At 42.3% G+C, this 18,484-nt stretch overlaps 1 protein-coding gene across 4 annotated transcripts in view; it reads left to right on the plus strand.

Annotated features, from left to right (window-relative positions):
* Nucleotides 1–18,484, plus strand: part of ZDHHC18 (zinc finger DHHC-type palmitoyltransferase 18) — a 93,099-nt gene that overhangs the window by 12,933 nt on the left and 61,682 nt on the right. For all 4 annotated transcript variants that reach the window (XR_011201464.1, XR_011201465.1, XM_069224054.1 and 1 more), the window contains exons 3-6: nt 7,429–7,578; nt 8,977–9,114; nt 13,438–13,486; nt 14,297–14,399. Coding sequence is in view for 2 of the 4 variants with exons in the window: in XM_069224054.1 (XP_069080155.1) it covers nt 7,429–7,578; nt 8,977–9,114; nt 13,438–13,486; nt 14,297–14,399 (440 nt within the window). In the remaining 2 variants the exon portion in view is untranslated. The remainder of the gene's footprint in view (nt 1–7,428; nt 7,579–8,976; nt 9,115–13,437; nt 13,487–14,296; nt 14,400–18,484) is intronic.

Here is an 18,484-nt window from a genome sequence, read left to right on the forward strand (position 1 = left end):
AAATTAATGTAACTTGTTGCTGGGTGCAATTTTTATAAAGTTGTGTATTGCCCCAAATAAGCACTCAAATGTCTGGAAATGCAGACTTCATTGTATTGTAAACCACACTTTCATTCTTTAAACACATCCATTTATTACGTATTTTGTTCAGAAAATAAATCCACTGTAACCAAATGTTAAGAAAAAACTCCTAAGTCCAAATAGTACAATATTCTGTGCTTGTCAATTTATAATACACATCTTGCATTTGCATATACGTTACGCTCATCGTTCTGAAAGATGTTCACGGTCAGTGTGGCAAGAGTGTAGTGGTATTTTGGAAGTGTGATCACATTCATCTTAGCTATCACGTGGTGTATGCGTCAATGCATTTTAACATTTTAAGTTTTCAACTCAGCATGCCGGTTAGTTTGTTTCTTGAAGCTTCAAATTATTTCACGTTTAAGCCTAAAATTGCATGACAATTCTCACAATTTATTGGGGAATTGGTATTTATAAGAGCCCTTTTATCAGAGTAGCCTTGGAAATCTTTCAGAACGATAAGCATACTGTACATGCAAATGCAAGACACGTATTATAAATTGACAAGCATTGAAGATTAATTGTACTATTTGGACATAGAAGATTTTTCTTACCATTAAGGGTACAGAGGATTTATTTTGTTAAAGAATGTAATAAATGGATTTATGTTTAAAGAATGAAAGCGTGGTTTACAATTCAATGAAGTCTACATTTCCAGACAAAACAAAAAAAAGGACCGCGTGGGACAACTCCTAGAATGAGGAGCAACTTTTACTCAGTACTTTTATGAAGCTGCCAATTTGTTGCCTTTAACTCTCCTGTCCTGCACAGGTTGCTCCCTGAGACTACTTTCTACCCTCTTGGGGCAGATGTAGAAACAACTGCCAGGAAAGGAGACAATAGAAGCCCGCACAGAAGAGAGGTGTTAACTCTCCTTGGCAGGAAGCCATACAGGGTTTATCCCAAAAGGTGAGCTTCGAAGGTGAAGCTGCCCTTGAATAGCAAATGGGAAACACGTGGGGGAGGGGCTGCCTTATTGTTTAGGTAGACCGGCTGGTACTCAGGAAAGATAGGGGAAACCAGTTGCCAGACCAGTTTTCCAGGGGAATTCAGTTGTAGCCATACCTTTTGGGTTGGCTAGGTAGCTCTGGGTGCTGAGAGGGATTCTGCCATGTTGGGAGTGGGCAAAATGTTGCATCCTTGGATAACCAGATGCCACACTTTCTAGGTAGTGGTTATCAGGAAGGCGAGAACCTGGTAGCCCATTGGTTGGCTACCAACTGCATTCTACCCTGATGTCATTTTGTGAGCATAAACCCCTGGCAACAAGAACTCTGATCTCGTTGGACTGGAGAGGAGGAGTGAAGGACTACCCTGCTGCACCAAGGACTGGGTAAGGAGAGGCAGCATCCACGTGGACTAGCAGAAGAGAAGGAACTGTACCTACTGTGTCCTGCTCATAGAGAAGTAATCTCCGCAGGCCAACCAAAGCAAGTAACTTCAAGGGTCAGTTGGCTGACCTTCTGTTCGCATCACAGGGCAACAATAGGTGAAAATGCCTGACGTGGTGAGTTAGTAGCCCAAATCTACAAGCTGCTGCTTCTCGTAACTGTGCAGAGACCAGGACCTGACGCAGAAAATTGCACCTGAGTATGCTGGAGCTGGGAGTGTCATTAGGAGTGCCTCCTGGTTGCCCAGAAGACCAGTTATTGCACAGGAATGGGTTTGGCTGTTACCGTGATACCAGGCAACTCGTAGCCCGGTAGCAACTGAACTTTTGTGAGGACTGAGAAGACTTTGATGGACGGCGACCTCTGTGTCCAGGACCCCCTCATTGAGTTTGTGGATAGAGGAGTAGCAGCCAGAAGACCCCCGTCAAATGCATCTCATTGAACAGCTTCCTTGTGCGTCTTCTGCATCCTGTATTCCTTGCATCAGGACCACTTCTATTGGAACCTAAAGCAAAGGGATAAAAGTTCCTTGAACTTCCTGAAGACTGCTTCTTTCTATGAGGTAACTATTTCTGAGGACCTTGCTGGTCCCCCTGTCTGGCTCCCTGCCGGAATTGGTCGCTTAAAGTAACTCAGAGTAACAGCATAGAAACTTTTTCAGGCAAAACTTGAGTAAGTATGAAAGTGTCCGATTCATTGAATGTGTCAATGCTTGTTTGTGGTTAAGTGAAAAGTGCATATTTATTGTACCTTGTAATTGCTATGTCTCTGTAACCCATTTGGTAGATCTTTTTCATTGTGGTGTCTTTAAAAAAACACCTTATTTTTACAAATTGGTGTCTGATTTCTTAAGCGTCTGGTGAATTTCTTCTTTTGTTGTTTTGGTACTGTTTAAATGCTTAACACTTGTTCGTTTGTTTAAGCCTTGCTTCTCAGAGCCGCAGCCACCCATTGTTGAGCTAGATGGTATTACAAATGAAACTGACAGGTCCTTAAGGCTATAAGTGTATTAAACAGCGAGGACTCGCATACACACTGTATAATACACCCCATTGCCTCACAGTGGTCAAGAGTTTGTAGGATATTTAGAGTCCAAGTCCTTAAGCATGTTATTATCAGCATATTGGTGAAGAGATGTGACCAGATTCCGTAGTTAGTCTCCATATAACGTAACAAGTAAAGCAAAAAAAAAAAAAAAATACCTGAGAGCTAATAGGTAGGTAAATGTTTTTTCCTTTTCTGCAGAAGGTGGGAGTGATTTCAAGCAGTTAAGCCCTGCATATTAAATTTAAAAAGTAAAGGCAAAGGTATACTTGAAACAGGCTGAAAAGAGAAAAATCTGACAACCTATACCCTGGTCCAGCTCTCTTACTCTTGACAAGGGCTCTGGTCAGGATACAGCCCAAGCATCTTGAGTTACATGACCCAGTCTTCATATAAGCTTAGCCCAGCACTACCTGGTGAAAAGCATCTGAGCATGAAATGGTGCATCCTGCATTTTTTCTTTTGATCCAGTGAGTGCAAAACTCTGAGCCATGGCTGTCTTGGCCAAGACTGTATGATGATTACTGCAGCATTTTGAAAGACCTGGCCCACTCAGGTCAGTGACAAGCTCATATGGGATTATGCACCTAAACCAGCCAAATCTATCCTTCCTTCTGCAGTTCTCTTCTATTAAGAGGGCAGTAAGTTGGCTAATAAAATATTTGGTGGTGTGCCAAGAAGACATAGGAAGGAGTCTAGTGTGTCCATCTAGTTTGGCTTTAGATACAGTGGTAGTACACCCAGAGGTTTTGTGGTATTATTAAATATGCTTGTACATTACTGCAGCAGAACTCGGCCAAGATCAAACTAGCATTAGGAAAGCCAATAGGTCTCGCCTATGCAAGAGCTATTACCTTTGACAATGCGTTTTAGCCATGTTCTACACCACCAGCCTGGCTGCTGTTCAGCATGGCTAAAAGTTTGTTATGTAGAGGAGAGTAGCATAGTGTTGTGAATATGGCATAAAGTGTCGTGAGGTAAGGTGGAGTGTCCGTCCATCAAGCATCTGAGGAGGAGTCTTTCATTGCTAATTGCTCCTGTCCTTCTCAAGAGCAACGTTAAATGTGGCTCCCAGTTGGATCCCGCGTCGCCCTGGATTCTCAAAATGGCTGCTCCCGTGATAACACCTATGTTATTAGAACTGCTAAACTGTTACGTCCGCCTCTGATCCCCAGATATGGGAGCATGCAACATTCATTCCATTGCTTTAAAAAAAAAAAAAAAATCTACCTTGAGGACATCAAGTTCAGATATTATTGTCCCTGTTCACTTTTACCTTTCCTGGCTAAAATCCTAATAGACAATTATTGTGGCATCTGGAATCCCACTTTCTCCTGCACTTGTCTCAGTCAGGTTTCTGTCCGGGCCACAGTACAGTGTCTGCGCTTCTCTGGGTCTCGAGACCTGAGAGAGCCATGAAAGTGTGTTGGGACTGCAACAATCATCCCTCTAATCTGAATGCTGCTTTTGACACCGTATCCCACCCAGTTCTTCTGAGGACACATGAGCCCTGTGGGAATACCGATTTACTGGAGAAGCCCATCGCTGGCTCACTTCCTTCTTGGCGCATCAATTTTTTCAGGTCTCATCTAAATCTTATGCATCCACACCACGCATTTTAATTTGTGGTGTGCCGCAGGGCTCTTCTCCGAACCCAGCTCATTTTAATGTCTATGTTCGCACCTTAGTAGACATAGTGGAATAGCTGTTTTTTCCATAATTTCTTATACAGACAATACTACAGGGTCTCCTTGGCTCAATTGCCTCAAACTTAATGGTAGAATAACAGATGTTGATAGTTAAGAAACTGCTGAGCTTGTAGGGTTTACCCTGGTGGCCAGAGATATTTGAGCCATTGCTGTAGGTTAAAAGGGTGGTAAAGGATTTGGGACTATGGCTGTATAAGGAATTGAGACTTGACCAGCGGATAACACTGTGACTAGCTGTTGTTTTAGTATGTTGCAGCTCCTCAGAAAGATTCTCTGGCTCCTGCCTGTGTCCACCCAAAGGATCATTGTCCAGTACTGATCACATTGTGCCAGTGCTATGGCAATTTTCTGCATCTTAGAGCATAAAAGGACTTGTTCAAAAGACTCCAGATGAACCAGAATGCAGCTGCAGTCTCCTTGGCCACATCCCTAAGTACTCTTCTGTCTCTTCTCAGCTGAGGCACCTCCACCGACTGATTGTGGCGAAGCGCATTAATTTCAAAGCATTTTGCTTTGTCTATAGAGCGCTTTCACTATCTGTATCTGAGGCACCATATATTTCTTTACTGTCCTTGTAGATGCTTGCGCTCTGCCAATTTCAAACTAGCTTCGATACTGCATATTTGCTGTGCCAGACAGGAGGGCTTTAGTTATTTGGCACCAAAACTGAAATTTTCTACTTCTGCGCAAGTCCGACAGAAGCTCCATTCTGCAAAGATCTGAAGACTCTGCTGTTTTAATGGGTGATTGATTTGGTTTCTACCCTAGTGCTGGAAAGTCCTGTTTGGGTAGCCATGGGCTGTATAATTTTTTTTAATGGAAATTAATTGGTTAGTGCTTTGCATGCTACTAGTGTACATCTTTGTTATGGCAAAAGTGAACAACTCCTCAACTAAGACAGAAGATGGGCGAAGAGTTCCAGGAACGCGGATGCCTTTAATGCCAAGCTTTCTGTTTACCGTTTTTGATCCCTGGAAAAGGTAAGGTACTTGATCTAAAGCTAGTTTCATGCAGAAGTCCCCTTCTTCAGTGGTGGGTAGGCTTTTCCAAACTCTTAAAACAGTGCAAATCCTGGAAAACTAAACTCTATTCCTAGGCTCTGCTATTCTACTTGCAAATCCTTCACCTTGAAGCCCTTGTACACTTCGCCTCAATTAAATTTTGGACTGTAAAGAGTGTTGGGAGTTCGGGGATCCTATTTCCAAACACAATAAGTTCCTTAATTCCCTTATTACCCTAAACGTTCTGTTACAAAGCTGTGCAGTGTAGACTGGAGTCATTCAAGTTATACTCTGGTTCACAGCAGAGAAAATGGAATTGTGGATGTAAGGAAATGACTCTTTTTGTATGGTCAACTCCCAACTTTTTGACGACTGCTGCTGGTTTTTTGACTCTGAGAGTGCACAGAGACCTGCTAACCAGACCTCAGTGCCAGTTCCCTGACTTAAATTGTATCTACAATGGTCTGTGCCCAATTGGAAATGGCTAACTTACTCATAAGACCCTAGGATATGGTACCCTGGTACTCGGGGTCCTTAAGTTAGAGGGGCATCCCAGGGCTTGAAGCACTGGTTGTTCAACCCAGGAGGTTCTCCCAAGTAAAACGAGACATTCCCCCCCCCCCCCCCCCCCCCCCCATCCACCACTGCTAGCCCAACTTTGCCATTGAAAGCAATGGCAAAGTCACCACCCCGTACCTCTGTGTATGGCACCCATCTGGTAGGCCTACTGAGTCCTAAGGCTGGGTGCAATACATGGCATAGACAGGACCTGTACTTTGCATCTCTTGACAGTGAAACACGCAAAACTACTGTTAGAAAAACTTACTGACCAAGGAAGGATTGGCCTGTGACCGCAACACCAGGTGAGTGGTAGTCCAGTGGTGACTGGACTTGCCAGACAGGAGAGGACCTTGTGGGATGTCTACACTGCAACCAGGACCCCTTCACCATCTTAATGGACCGAGGAATCCTCGGAAGAAAACTCCTGTTGACTGTGTGGCTTCCTTGGAGTATCTTCAGCAACCTTCATCCTTCTCAAGTACTTCTAAGACTGCATTATCATTAACTCAAGTTTTCTTTGAAAAAGTTTCTAAGGGTCACATTTGTTGACTTTGCCAAGGGTTGCTCACAGTTGAGTGGAATTGCTTTGATTTATTGTTGCTTGTAAAATCAATCTCTGGAACCTCCAGTGGATCTTTTTTGTTCTGGTGTCCACATTCTTATAAATATACAGTCAACTTTTATAAACTGGTATTAGATTGTCGTGGTATTTTATTCTTCAGTTGTTTTAGTGCTGTTTAAATACTTTACACATGTTGCTGTGTGTAAGCCTTGCTGCTCAGTGCCACGCCTACCCAGGGTTGAGCTAAGGGTATGACAGTTCAAACCTAAGAGTCCTAAATGGGATTTTGTAAGTGTATTACACAGTGAGGTTGCACAGCCACAACATGTAATACACCCCATCTCCTCACAGTAGAAGAGGTGTGAATTCCACTATGTTCCCTGGTGGCAGTGCCTTGTCTGAGCTTGTCCTTTTCTTCTTGTATGACCACTGATAGAAGACACAGACTGCCTTTCTTCCCTCAGAGCAGCTCTCTGATTAAAATAAATAAATAACTGACCCCACATTGGTGTTCTTTCTCTTCATATCATCCCTGTCTTTTGTGGTGCTTTTTGGTTCCACTTGAATCTGTGGTCAGTTTTCTTCTTTCACTTAGCCATTATTTCTAAATTTCTGTTAATGATTTAATAGTACAGCTGTACTTTGACTACAGTTTTGTGTTTGCTAATATAAAATACCTATTTTGTATTATGCAAATAATTTGTTTTTCGGTGCAAACAATTCAGAGTTTGGTAGCCTAGCCTATGAGAATTGCCATGTTGGAAATTTCTAATGGCATTTACTGTCTAATCGATAAACTGACATTTGTATTCCTTCATGAACTTGTCTTGTATGCTGTAGCTTGCTGGCAAGTTGGCATGCTAGTTTCTGCAAATCCAGAGTGCCCTGCAGCAAAACAAAAAAACCCAACCAAAAAACTATGAAGATTATCTTTAGAAAGTAGTCTGCTGGGTTTAATGTTTTCTAAGTAAAATGGAGAAAAACTGGTGGAGCCATGTGAGATTCTCACGTAGACGGGAGGGTTTTTACATAACGCTTTGTGTTTAACATTCTTTTTATCTCTTTGAATGCCTTTATAGATGGTACTGGCTCCTCCACATACCGGCCGCCCCCTCGGACTAAAGAGGTTGTGATTAACGGGCAGGTGGTGAAGTTGAAATACTGCTTCACTTGCAAGATGTTTCGTCCTCCTCGAACCTCTCACTGCAGCCTCTGTGACAACTGTGTTGGTAGGTTAAGGCTTATTGTAGAGACCTCGGGTCGGTTCGTTGAAGCATGGTGTATTTCTACAAGGAGCTTAGCGGTGGGTTGAGGGTTAGAGATGGGTTGTGGGGGTGAGACGCTAACTGCATTTTGGGTGGTACGTGGGCCATTAAGTTTGGTGTGCCCAGCGCTGAAAGTTGATTTAGAGGAGGTGATAAATTCAGTGAGAGGTTATGGGTTTTCAGTGAATACCAACAAGCACCTGGTTATTTGACACCATCCTTATTTATTTTCTAAACATCTGCCTCAGATAGAACTGAGCTTCTCCCGGAAACAGTACAGTAGTAGGGGCAGGGTTGCTTCTTTGTTCTATGATTGAAGGCTACTATGTTCCCTGGTTTCAAATAATCACCTTTTGTGTTGGGTTCAATCAAATCCATAGCACATCTCCAAGAAAGATTTCTTTTATTTAAAGCACTGAAAACATGGTGTCCTGATGACATGGAGCGAGGTAGCTGCTCTAAGTGAGAGCACTGATGAGGCAGGAGATATTGAGGATCCCTACGCCAACCCAGTGTGAAGGTGATGGAACAGGAAGTGCAGTGTGTTTTTGTAGCCCTTCTACCCCATCCCTGTTTTGGGGTGAAAAGGAAATGTGTGAGGTGATTCATGACTGATCTCTGCTGGTGACCTTTCTGATCTGTCGATGTATCTGGTCATTTGTATCGGTACAAGGTGTGGGAAGTGTGTGTCAAAAGTAACCCCATGCCTTCCCTGTGTAGGGGGTAGAATGTATGAGATTCTTTTTAGTCCTCTGTCCGTGGGGCAGAAAGGTGATGGTTGAATATACTTAAATCATTCTCAACTGCTGGTGATTATTCTGGGTACATTCCATGTACTTGGTTTTGTAGTCTGTGAAACGGATGAGTGGGGAGCCATGTAAGTTAGTTGTGGTCCCATCTTAAATGTGCAGTTTGGCATGAACTTCTAGGCTACACCCCTCTCAGTAGGAACACAGTCTACCCATGCCTTATTAGGTCTCATCAGTTAAGTGCAGCTTTTGCCTCCATGGCACAGTGAGGTCTTAATTTTCAGGCAGCCAAGCCTGTTCTGAACGATGCAATACGCCCACAATCCTTACTAGTAGGTCAGGTTGCGTCAGTACTTAATCCCATCATCATATTCACATTGTTTGTAGTGGTACTACAACACTATGTGAGAGATTTTATAGACCATGTCTGACTATATATAGTAGCACAAGAAGTGGGAACTGTTTTACTGTCAGCCCAGTCCTGGGTTGATAGGACGGATGAAGAGTTATAATATGTGCATTGCTCTACTGAGGCCGGAGGGTGGAGGAGGGGGGGGGGAAAGAGTCGGGATTCAAGACGTGGAGTGTTATATCACCAGCTTTTGTTTTTCAGAGCGATTCGACCATCACTGTCCTTGGGTTGGTAACTGTGTTGGGAAACGGAATTACCGCTTCTTCTATAGCTTCATCCTCTCCCTATCCTTCCTCACAGCCTTCATCTTTGCTTGTGTCATCACGCACCTCACCTTGCGTAAGTAAACCCAGTCCAATGGGGGGGGTCCTGTGGCCTGTTAGGGTCCGTTTATTGAGTGAGGTGCTAAGAAATAAAGGCATTGTCGATGTTGGGTGCTGTGATGTTCTCAGGCTGGTCTTCTGCTGTCTTACTTTTTATAGTTTGACCGAGTATGGTGTAACTTCTTGAATTTATTCGTTTTTTTTTTTTTGTGGACACTAAAAAGTGCTCAAGTTCGTCTCTAAAATGCACCTGGTTATCTCCTTGCTGTTGATTGCACACGGGAGAAAGGTGATTATAGGTTCCCTAATATTGGTGAATTACACTCTTTATGGGTGGCAAATGGAACATTTAGCTCTGAAAAATAAAAAATTATGGAAAGCCCAGTCTTGGATGTTGTGCTGTCAGCAAACTTGCCCTGCCTCAAATGCCTACTCAGTTTTCCCTTTACATTCCTTTTCTTGCTGTTTAGTGGACTGACATTCATACTTGGATCTGCAAAAGGAGTTGCCTGGCAGGATATATTGCAGAACGTAAAGCTGTAGGACTATGCGTTCACGAATTATCCCATGTAAATCTTCTCAATTTAGTTTCTCAGCCCCGTGTTATATGAAGCATTGGCAAAACCAGTTTTGTTTTAGGAAGCTGGACAGATATATTGCTATGGGAAACGTATGCAGATAATATAAAAAAGAGAACTTGCTGCTGCCTCAACGTGGTGGACATGAGCTTGCAATAACAAGTTTAGATTAAAAAAAGAACTATCACATTGTAGGCTTGCTTCTGAACAGGCAAGTGCATAAGCTGTTTTTAGTTTTAAGACACATCGCAGGAAAATATTTTTTTTGGTGCAAAAAAAGGTACCATTGACTTTAAAATACTGTAGCCTAAAGACCTAGATTAAACACTCAAAGATGACCAAAACAAAACAAGGAACAGAAGGAATAATGCATGGGAAAAGTAAATTGTTGGTCTATCAGACCGGACAGTGAAGTACACTTCTTTTTAGGCAAGTGTTCAAACAGTGCTAGATAACAAATGGCATGAGATGGCTTACTCGTTGCCTCATGCTGTATAATATGATGGGCAGAAGCAAAATTCTGAATGATAGTTGATCAGACCAGTGGATGAGAGGGCTGACCCGAGGGTCCTCTTTGTTGTATATATGCTGATTATTTGTATGTTTAAAAAAATATATATATTTTTATTTTAATTACATTAGTCGAGCAACAGAGAGCGTTTAAACACACGCCCCACAACAAAACAGATGAGTAAGCAGCAATGTATGATTTTTTTTTTTTTATTATTATTTTTACTTGAAGCCGGTGATACACCTATCTCTAGGCCACTATTTAAAATAACATGATCTCCTCTTTCAGCTCTTGGATGGGTTTGGGCTCTGAATGCAAAGATAAAAGGTAGTTTTTCTGAAACCGGAATTCTGGATGGTAGAATCAGAATAGGAAGGCATGTATTTACAAAGCCGTAAACATAGAGAGTGAGTATCCGCTGCATTTTTAAAGTGTAGCTCAGCCTTTCACATTTTATTTTAAAAATATTAACAAACCTAAATATTGCATAACGCAACAAATTAGAAGGAGCTGCCGTTGAAGGAGACCAGCTTGCATTTTTCCACCTTGCTCTTTGTTTCTGAAAAATGCCTCGATTTCGTTCCAGAAAAACGATGCAAACATGGTATGAATAACGGATATGACCTCCCTTTTTGATAAAACTGAGCGAGCAAGCAGGTATTAATAACCTGGCCACTGTCTACCATGTCAATAAAAAACAATATGACCAAAATATATATTCATGAATTATCTTCTTAGTACCAAAAGCCTAACCTTAGGAGGTATCCTTGATTATGGACGGTCGTGTAATACAGGCATTTAGTTTCGTAAATGGGGTAGGGGAGGGGGAAGGGGAGAACTATCACAAGCACTCAGTCACGCCATCAGTTGTCTCGCAAGGCTGCAGTTAAAATGTCACTTCAGCACAAAGGATGATTGACAATCTGCAAAGAGAGTAATCTAGTCCATATTAAAGTAGTTTGATTCAACACAACTCATCCCCTCTGAACCAGTGGGCTGATGTTAAGAAGGTTTAGCTTGGTTAGGTTTGCAGAAAAATCTTAAAGAAAACTTGCAGTTCCTTGTCTTTAATTCCCTCCTAATTATCTATACTGGTGTACTGTACCGTCGGCATGAATGTTCCTCCATTATCATAATACTGTACATCATAACTATAGCTAATGCAAGATGACTTGATTCTCCAAGAGTCTATCTGGATTATGGTGGGCTGCCTTTCTTCCCTTCCAGCCTGAGTGGTTGGACACCATGGTAGCTGGGCAGGTTTGTCAAATCTTCCAGGTGCCTTGGTTCCAACAGAAGAACGGCCCAAGCATTCAGAAGGTCCAGTGTGTATAAAAGCCAGTTTGCCCCAGATCTGTCTCCAGATTTCCTTTTTGCTTTTTGATTCTGGATTTTTTGTTACTTTCTGTGCTGGTGATGGAGTTCTGCTGAACAGGCCTCAGACTCTACATGTGCCTTGTTTAGTATTGCTTTTGTTCTACTCCCGTGCTGTCACTGTTTGTGTGTGTGTGTGCGTTTTTAACTTGAATTGTTTTTTTTTTTTCATTATTCCATCCAAACCTAAGTCACAGGCACACTATAAAGTGATAAAGAATGCTTTCAATCGTCATGTATTCATATTTATAGACTGAGAATAAGCTGTTTGTCTCCTTAATTAAAAACCAATACTGAATTTCGATATTCTTTTGACTGTTTTCCCTTGCTGTCAGCCATGATCAACAGATCAGTAGTTTTGTAAAATGCCTACCTCAGGAGAATAAAAAGGTGGTGGGGGGGGGAGCAATGTTGTAAGGGTCAGTTAAATGTGGAAATACACCAATTACAAATACATTATTTCACCAACCAAATAATAAAATGGATAAATACAAATAAGATGAGGAAACATACATATTCAAATGCCATAAAACTAGAAACCATAATAAACACGAGTTAGTAGCATGTTCACCATATAATTGTGCTGTAGTTCATAGCGTTAGTAAAGGTCTGATTTAAGGGGGACAGCTGAGCATAGAGCTATAAGAAGGAACACTATTAAGCTTCCTCTTCTTTGTATGAGGCAGAGCCCAGTTGACTTTTAGACCCTGGCTTGTAGCACCTTATGTCTGCATCAGAAGAGATGCTTTCAACTCCTCCACTCCATTGTACCCAATATGAGTCACACCTGACCCAAGGAGAGGCATCTATTATTTTCACATTCCATGGCCTACTAAGGCCAGCCCCTTGATTTAAGGAAACTAAAATACTGTATATTTGACGAAGAAAAGGATGCGTGCTGTTAAAATTCTTACTTGGAACTTACTAAACCAGTCACACTAGATGACCAGTTTAGTTATCGGCGCCTGATCTGTGGCTTGTAGGAATAATTAATAAATAAAATAAAATAAATCCAACCTTTTTGCCTCCCTGAAGAGAACAGCTTGGGCACTTACTCTGCGTTCGTCGTACGTTTCCTGCATGGAATTTATTAACTGCGTGGAGAGAAGCAGACTTTGCCTTTCAGATCTAACAAATACATTCTGGAGATCTACCTGAAAACCCATTTAATCACCTCTCCATCTTCAGAGAAGAACTATTTTAAGGAATTTGCTTTTCCAAGTACAACGCTTCCCCAATTGCACCTTCCTTTACTCATTAACTGCCAGAGAATTCATCTGTTATCAGGAGATGCATCCGTATTCCAATCTTCCTTCATGGCCTTTCTAAATTGTGTGTGCCACATCCTCTCAGTCCGCTTAGTGCCTTGAAGCAGTGCAGGGCTATGTGATGTGCTATATAATAATCAGTGTGTACACCTGGTGGTGGCCTCTAATGCGTGCTAATGAAAATGTAATCTTTAAGCCCTCTTCTGGGGATGAAAGCCTTAAAACGCTGCCCTCTGTTAATTATTTGATTGGTGGATTGACTTGTGAGCCACTAAGAGGCAGTAGTTAAGCTTTTCAACAAGGATTGCTTTAAGAGTGGCACTTAACGAATCCAAGCACTACCCCTTCCCCAGGTGCTGAAGATGTTTTGATGGCCTATAGCAGATATGACCCTTGTGTGCAATATAGTGCAATCTCGGATGATCTTCCTTAGCATTTCTGTATCTAGACCTACTATGAACTGGTGATATGCTCATGGCGATAAGTTATTTGGGGGATGTCACCACATTAATGACATGGGATGCATTGATTTTTGAGTGGGGTAGGTTGTAGCGTCTTGGTGGTTTTGAAGAGTGTTTTAATGTGAATTTTGTTCTTTCTCATTTCAGGGTCTCAGAGGGCTGGCTTTCTCAGTACTTTGAAGGACACACCAGCCAGATATCCTTTTTTAGTGATAAACATATTCTTTCTGTTTACTAACTAGCTGTCAGCGTCCAGCAGTTTATGCATCCCTTGTTTAAGGGTACAAAGGTTCACTTGTGAGTTTTTTCAAAATTACAAGTTGTAAGTTACTGCTAACCATAAAAATCACTTGCTTCCATATTCAAAAGAGGTGTGTGCCTGAATGAGGGTAGAATTTGAGCAGGAATTTGGCCATTATGTGGAAACTTCTGATATGGGTAAGGCTGGGATGGACTTTAGGGCTAGCCGCTTGAATGGGAGGGTTTATTGGCTGTGCTGGGGGGGGGGCTCCCTGGATTGAACTGAAACTGTTCATGAGCAGTGGCACTTGGACGTTTATCAACCCGGTCTCTGGTGCCTGCACAAAGACTAAGAGGTCTGGGGTCAGGTGTGGCTTGATGGGATGGGCTGAGTGTGGAAGAGAATGGGAATGCTCCAAGTAGGCTCCAATCCATGACTTGGAAGACGTTGGGCTTGGAGGTGTGTATGTAATTCTGGGTTGTGCCAGGTAGTGGGTGCTCCAGTTTCTGGGCCTTACTGACAGGGCTTGAGGAGCTTTGGGCGTAGAATGAGGCTGCCTCTTGTCCTTTAGCTGAGTGTGAGTGGGCCTCTCTGTGTGTCAGACCTGCAAACACTGGGCTAAATAGGCTGCAGTGATGTTGGGTGTCTGTGGGGTGGGCAAGCAATATCTAGCCTCGGAGCATGGTCTATGGTATCACCTTTTGGTAATTTTCATGTGTACCCTCTCTCCTGGTCTCTATGCTGATCTTCCTTTACTGGTGCTACTGTCCTGGAACTGATCGTCTGCTTTTTCTCCGTCTGGTCTATTCTTGGCCTGTCAGGATTTCACACATACCTCGTAGCCTCTGACCTGACGACAAATGAAGATGTGAGTATGCACTGTCCTGAGATTTTTTGGACGATAGTGTTTCAAATAATTTTTTGATTGGTTAGTAAAGTGATTTGGTTAGTCTTCTGCGTAAAATGGATGCTTATCTCAAAGTTTTAGAAGTCTTTCTTGGCTGTGATTTAAATGCACCGTCCCAGACCTATCCTCAAACTGTTGCCTTAAAGATTTTTCTTGTTTAGTTTCCTGGATTGTTCGTTACATTTAGGGTATGTAACTGCTGTGGACCTCTGACCCTGTTAAACAGACAGCTCATTACCATCTAGATTCAGGGTGTTTCTATGAACTCCAACTAAGCCCCCCAAGACTCCACGGGGATACATGGTAGCCGGATGATGTAAACCTCTAATAGTCCTCTTGAGTTTCTGGATGGGAGAGGCTTTGAACACCAACAAGTCTTCCCCAGGTACACTTGAGCTGTAATCCCAGACACCCAAACAAGGAACCATTCCTTAAATCAGAGTTAAGTGCCCCAAAACGTGCCGTAGGTTTAGGATGGAGGGTTGAAGTGATCCCTTTTGAAGTGTAAACCTAAAAGGATACTGTGAGTCTTTATTTCCCTGCACGCACTCAATTCATGGTAGAAAGGTTCTGAATCTCCCAGCAAACTGCCCTCACCATGTTGCACGTAGTGGGAGATGCAAGCTCTAACAAATCCAATTGATATTCATGATAAAAGTAGCCTTACATCCTTGAGGCTAAACAAATACTTGCTTCTGAAATATTCATGGTTGAAGGTTGCAGTAAACTAACAAGTCCTCCACAGAATAAGGGTGTGAGAGTGGGTGATGTGGTCCCCAGCAAATGTCCCATATTTGGGTTGTATTGGCGAGACCATAACTTTTCATCAGGTCATCCAAGTTTAGAATTGGAGGAGTTTGGAATTACACAGTTAATGGTTTGAGGCAAGAGCTCCACTGCCCCACCCCCCCTCCACAAGCCTTGCAGGTGTCTTCTGATCGGTCATTTCACCTATTGATCAGACTTGTCCAATATGCATATACCAAATTTGTTAAATGTTAACTTCTGTGACTATCCATAGTAACAAAATGTAACTATTTTATGTTAAATAGAATGTAGGTTGTTTCCTAACTATTATAGTGTTTGCAAATCGTTTGAAGTAAGTAGCCATGTATTACTAAACAATGGAAACTGAATTACCTATTATTTTATAGTTAAAATGAAATCGAGCTATTACTGGGCTTTTATGATTTTACTTGTTAAGGAAACTGAGCAGTAAAGAGATGAAGTTGACTGTTTACGATTTGGAATTCAATCCAGCACAATTGAGAGGCTCCGAATAAAACTCTGGTCTTGGGATTCAAACTTGACAATGAATCACTTGTCCCCATGTCCGCTGCCATGAGAGTGGTTCATGCATTGTTGTTTTCATGCAGTCGCCCAGCAGACCAGTGTGTAGCTGATGTCTTTATTGTGAGATAACTGCAGGCAAGAAGATCATTTATAGTTTGTGTACACCACTCCCAGGATTGCAGCTTAATTGTAGTAATATATCTTGCTGTCAAATGCAGTTTAACAGCATTTATCTTGCTGTTGTGCTATTGAAAGGTAGCAGTGATCCAGGGGTGAGTAGGAGGGTAATGTTTAATTAAAATAAGATTGCTAGGCAGTGAAATGTCTTCCTCCTGTATTTTAAGGCAATGTAATTATCAGGGGCTCCCTAGCCAAACCAGCGAGGGCCACTTCGTTGAGGGGTGAAAAGACATACCAGCTTGTTGTTTTCATGCGCGCTTTCCACTTTAGCTTGTCTTCCATTCCTGTGAAGCAGTAGCATCCCACAAGTGGTCAAACAAGAGAGGGTTGGAGAGAAGTCGATGAGAGCCTATTCAATATTGAGAATACACAGTGAGAAGAACCTGTCTCTGCTTGATATAAAATTTAGACCACCTCACCCTGATTTGAAATGCATCCCAATTTGAAACCCAAATTCAGTACTCAAATTGAAACTAGTGACGATTGTGAAAATAAATACGCTTATTTTTAAGTCTGAGCCAGCAGTAAGATCAGGTAATTGTGCGTGGTACAAAAGTGTTTTCTATCAGGAAGTATGTCAGATGCATTTTCATTTATTAAAATTGATGCAGCAGACAGATATTTTTTACACTAATCCAAAATGTATCTGTTAACTGATGCAGATAAAACGGCTATAAAACATTTTGAAGGAAAACACGTATCCTGGATAAATATTTTAGATAATCAAACAAGGGTGCAAAAGTATGTAGCACAAGGAAAAACATTGAAAACTGTAGAAGTGGGAAACTAATGGACGAGGTTACAGAAGATAGCTTGTTAGAATACTTGGCCTCAGTTTTGCAGAGTGAATATTCTCTGGATTCACATGCTGTGCAGCATGTGCCTGGGTTTGAAATTGTTCTTCCTTTTTTTTTTTTCACCTTTCTAGCGCCGTCGACCATTTGATGTGTTTTCCTTCTCATATGACATCTGTTTAGTCCCTGTGAATGGTTGCCATCTTCTAATTAATTTTTCTGCCCTTGGGCCTAAAAGCAAAGCCCACATTGTCTGGTCAGTGACTGTTATGGGCGAAGCAGGGGTGGCAGCACTATGTTATGGTGCAATTGAAACAGGGCTCATTGAAAGATCTGGGACTGTCCAGCAACGAAGCGGTCATAAAGGAAGCCCAAGCAGACCAGGAATTTGTTGTTTGAAGAAACTGCATACTACCAACCATGCTAGGATGAAGAAGCATCAAAGGGTGCTGAAAGACACCCAGCACCCAAGTTAATGCAGAGCTATAGGCTGAAATGAAACTCCTGAAAACCCTGGTGAGCTAAGGCAAGACCAATCCGAAAGAACATCATGGATCTAAGGCAAAGGATACCAAGGGGGACAAACCTTCCAACATCAGCTCGATGCTGAAGGGGAACCGTGATCATGGGAGGGAAAGAGATCTTAAAAGGAAGGTTATTTCAACACCCCGAAAAATGTTCAGCTCTGGCATTCCACAAGAGGCCCTCCATATCAAAAGGAACAGATGATGGGTCGAGGCTGAAATGATTGCTCTCCTGCCACAAAAGAAAAGGAATGATTCAACGGTTCAATGCAGAGTTTTCAATCCCCCAAAGCCTATCAAAACAGTTGAAGCAGAAACAGCAAAGCTGTCAGTGCTTGGACCTCCACTCTCCTCCTAACCATGGGAAGAAAGACTAGGAAAATTTCCACAAAGAGGACAAGCAGGCAGTGTCTGAGGTGCACTAAAACCATGATTCATTTGAAGATCTGGATTTTTACTCACCAGAGGAGGTGTTAGAACCGTACACCTCAAGACCTTCACAACCAAATGCCCTCCTGCTGTATAACAACTTGATCAAAAGAGCTGTAGACACTTACAGAGAGCAGATAGAGAAACAGGCAGAAGTTTGGTCCTCCTGGAGGCCTAGATCAAGTGTAAAAAACCTTCAAGGAACCAGCAGCACCAAAGATATTCGCCCCCAGGATAGATTAGTAGTAGAAGCTTTCCAGCATGGGTACGGTGTACATCAAGAAACAGCAGACTTCATCATAGTTTACACAGCTTGGAAAAGAGCCAGCACAACGTCATCCTCTGGTCTACCAGAAGACAAGGAAGTTAGAGGTTTAAAAGGTGGGCAGGAAGATGGAAGAACTGCGGTGAAGGATTGTGAATTTCAGTGCCCTCCTAAACATGTACAGTCACATATAATGGGATGAGATTGAAGAAATTATGCAGCACCTCCCTCATCGGTAGAAAAAGGCGGCCAAGATTATTGGGGGTACAGCCTGCGCTAAGATGGTGGTGGACTTGTTAACTGGACCACTCCTCTCAAATCGCAGGCACAGTGGGACCTGATGCTACAGTATACAGGACACAGCTGCTTACAGACTAGTGGAAATTGAGACAGGCCTTTACTGAAGTCACCAGTCTCTTGAGCTTAAAATAGATGGAACTCACCCAAGAGGTGCTGCTCCTAGGTGCGTGTCTGGGAAGCTCTATCTGTCATCCCACTAGGGTAAAAAATAGAGCCCTCACCATTCCTGAGAAGTGGAGATGGTGAAATGGATAAAAGAAG

Source organism: Pleurodeles waltl, chromosome 3_1, assembly GCF_031143425.1.
Source record: "Pleurodeles waltl isolate 20211129_DDA chromosome 3_1, aPleWal1.hap1.20221129, whole genome shotgun sequence".
In the NCBI taxonomy this organism is placed as follows: Eukaryota; Metazoa; Chordata; class Amphibia; order Caudata; family Salamandridae; genus Pleurodeles; species Pleurodeles waltl.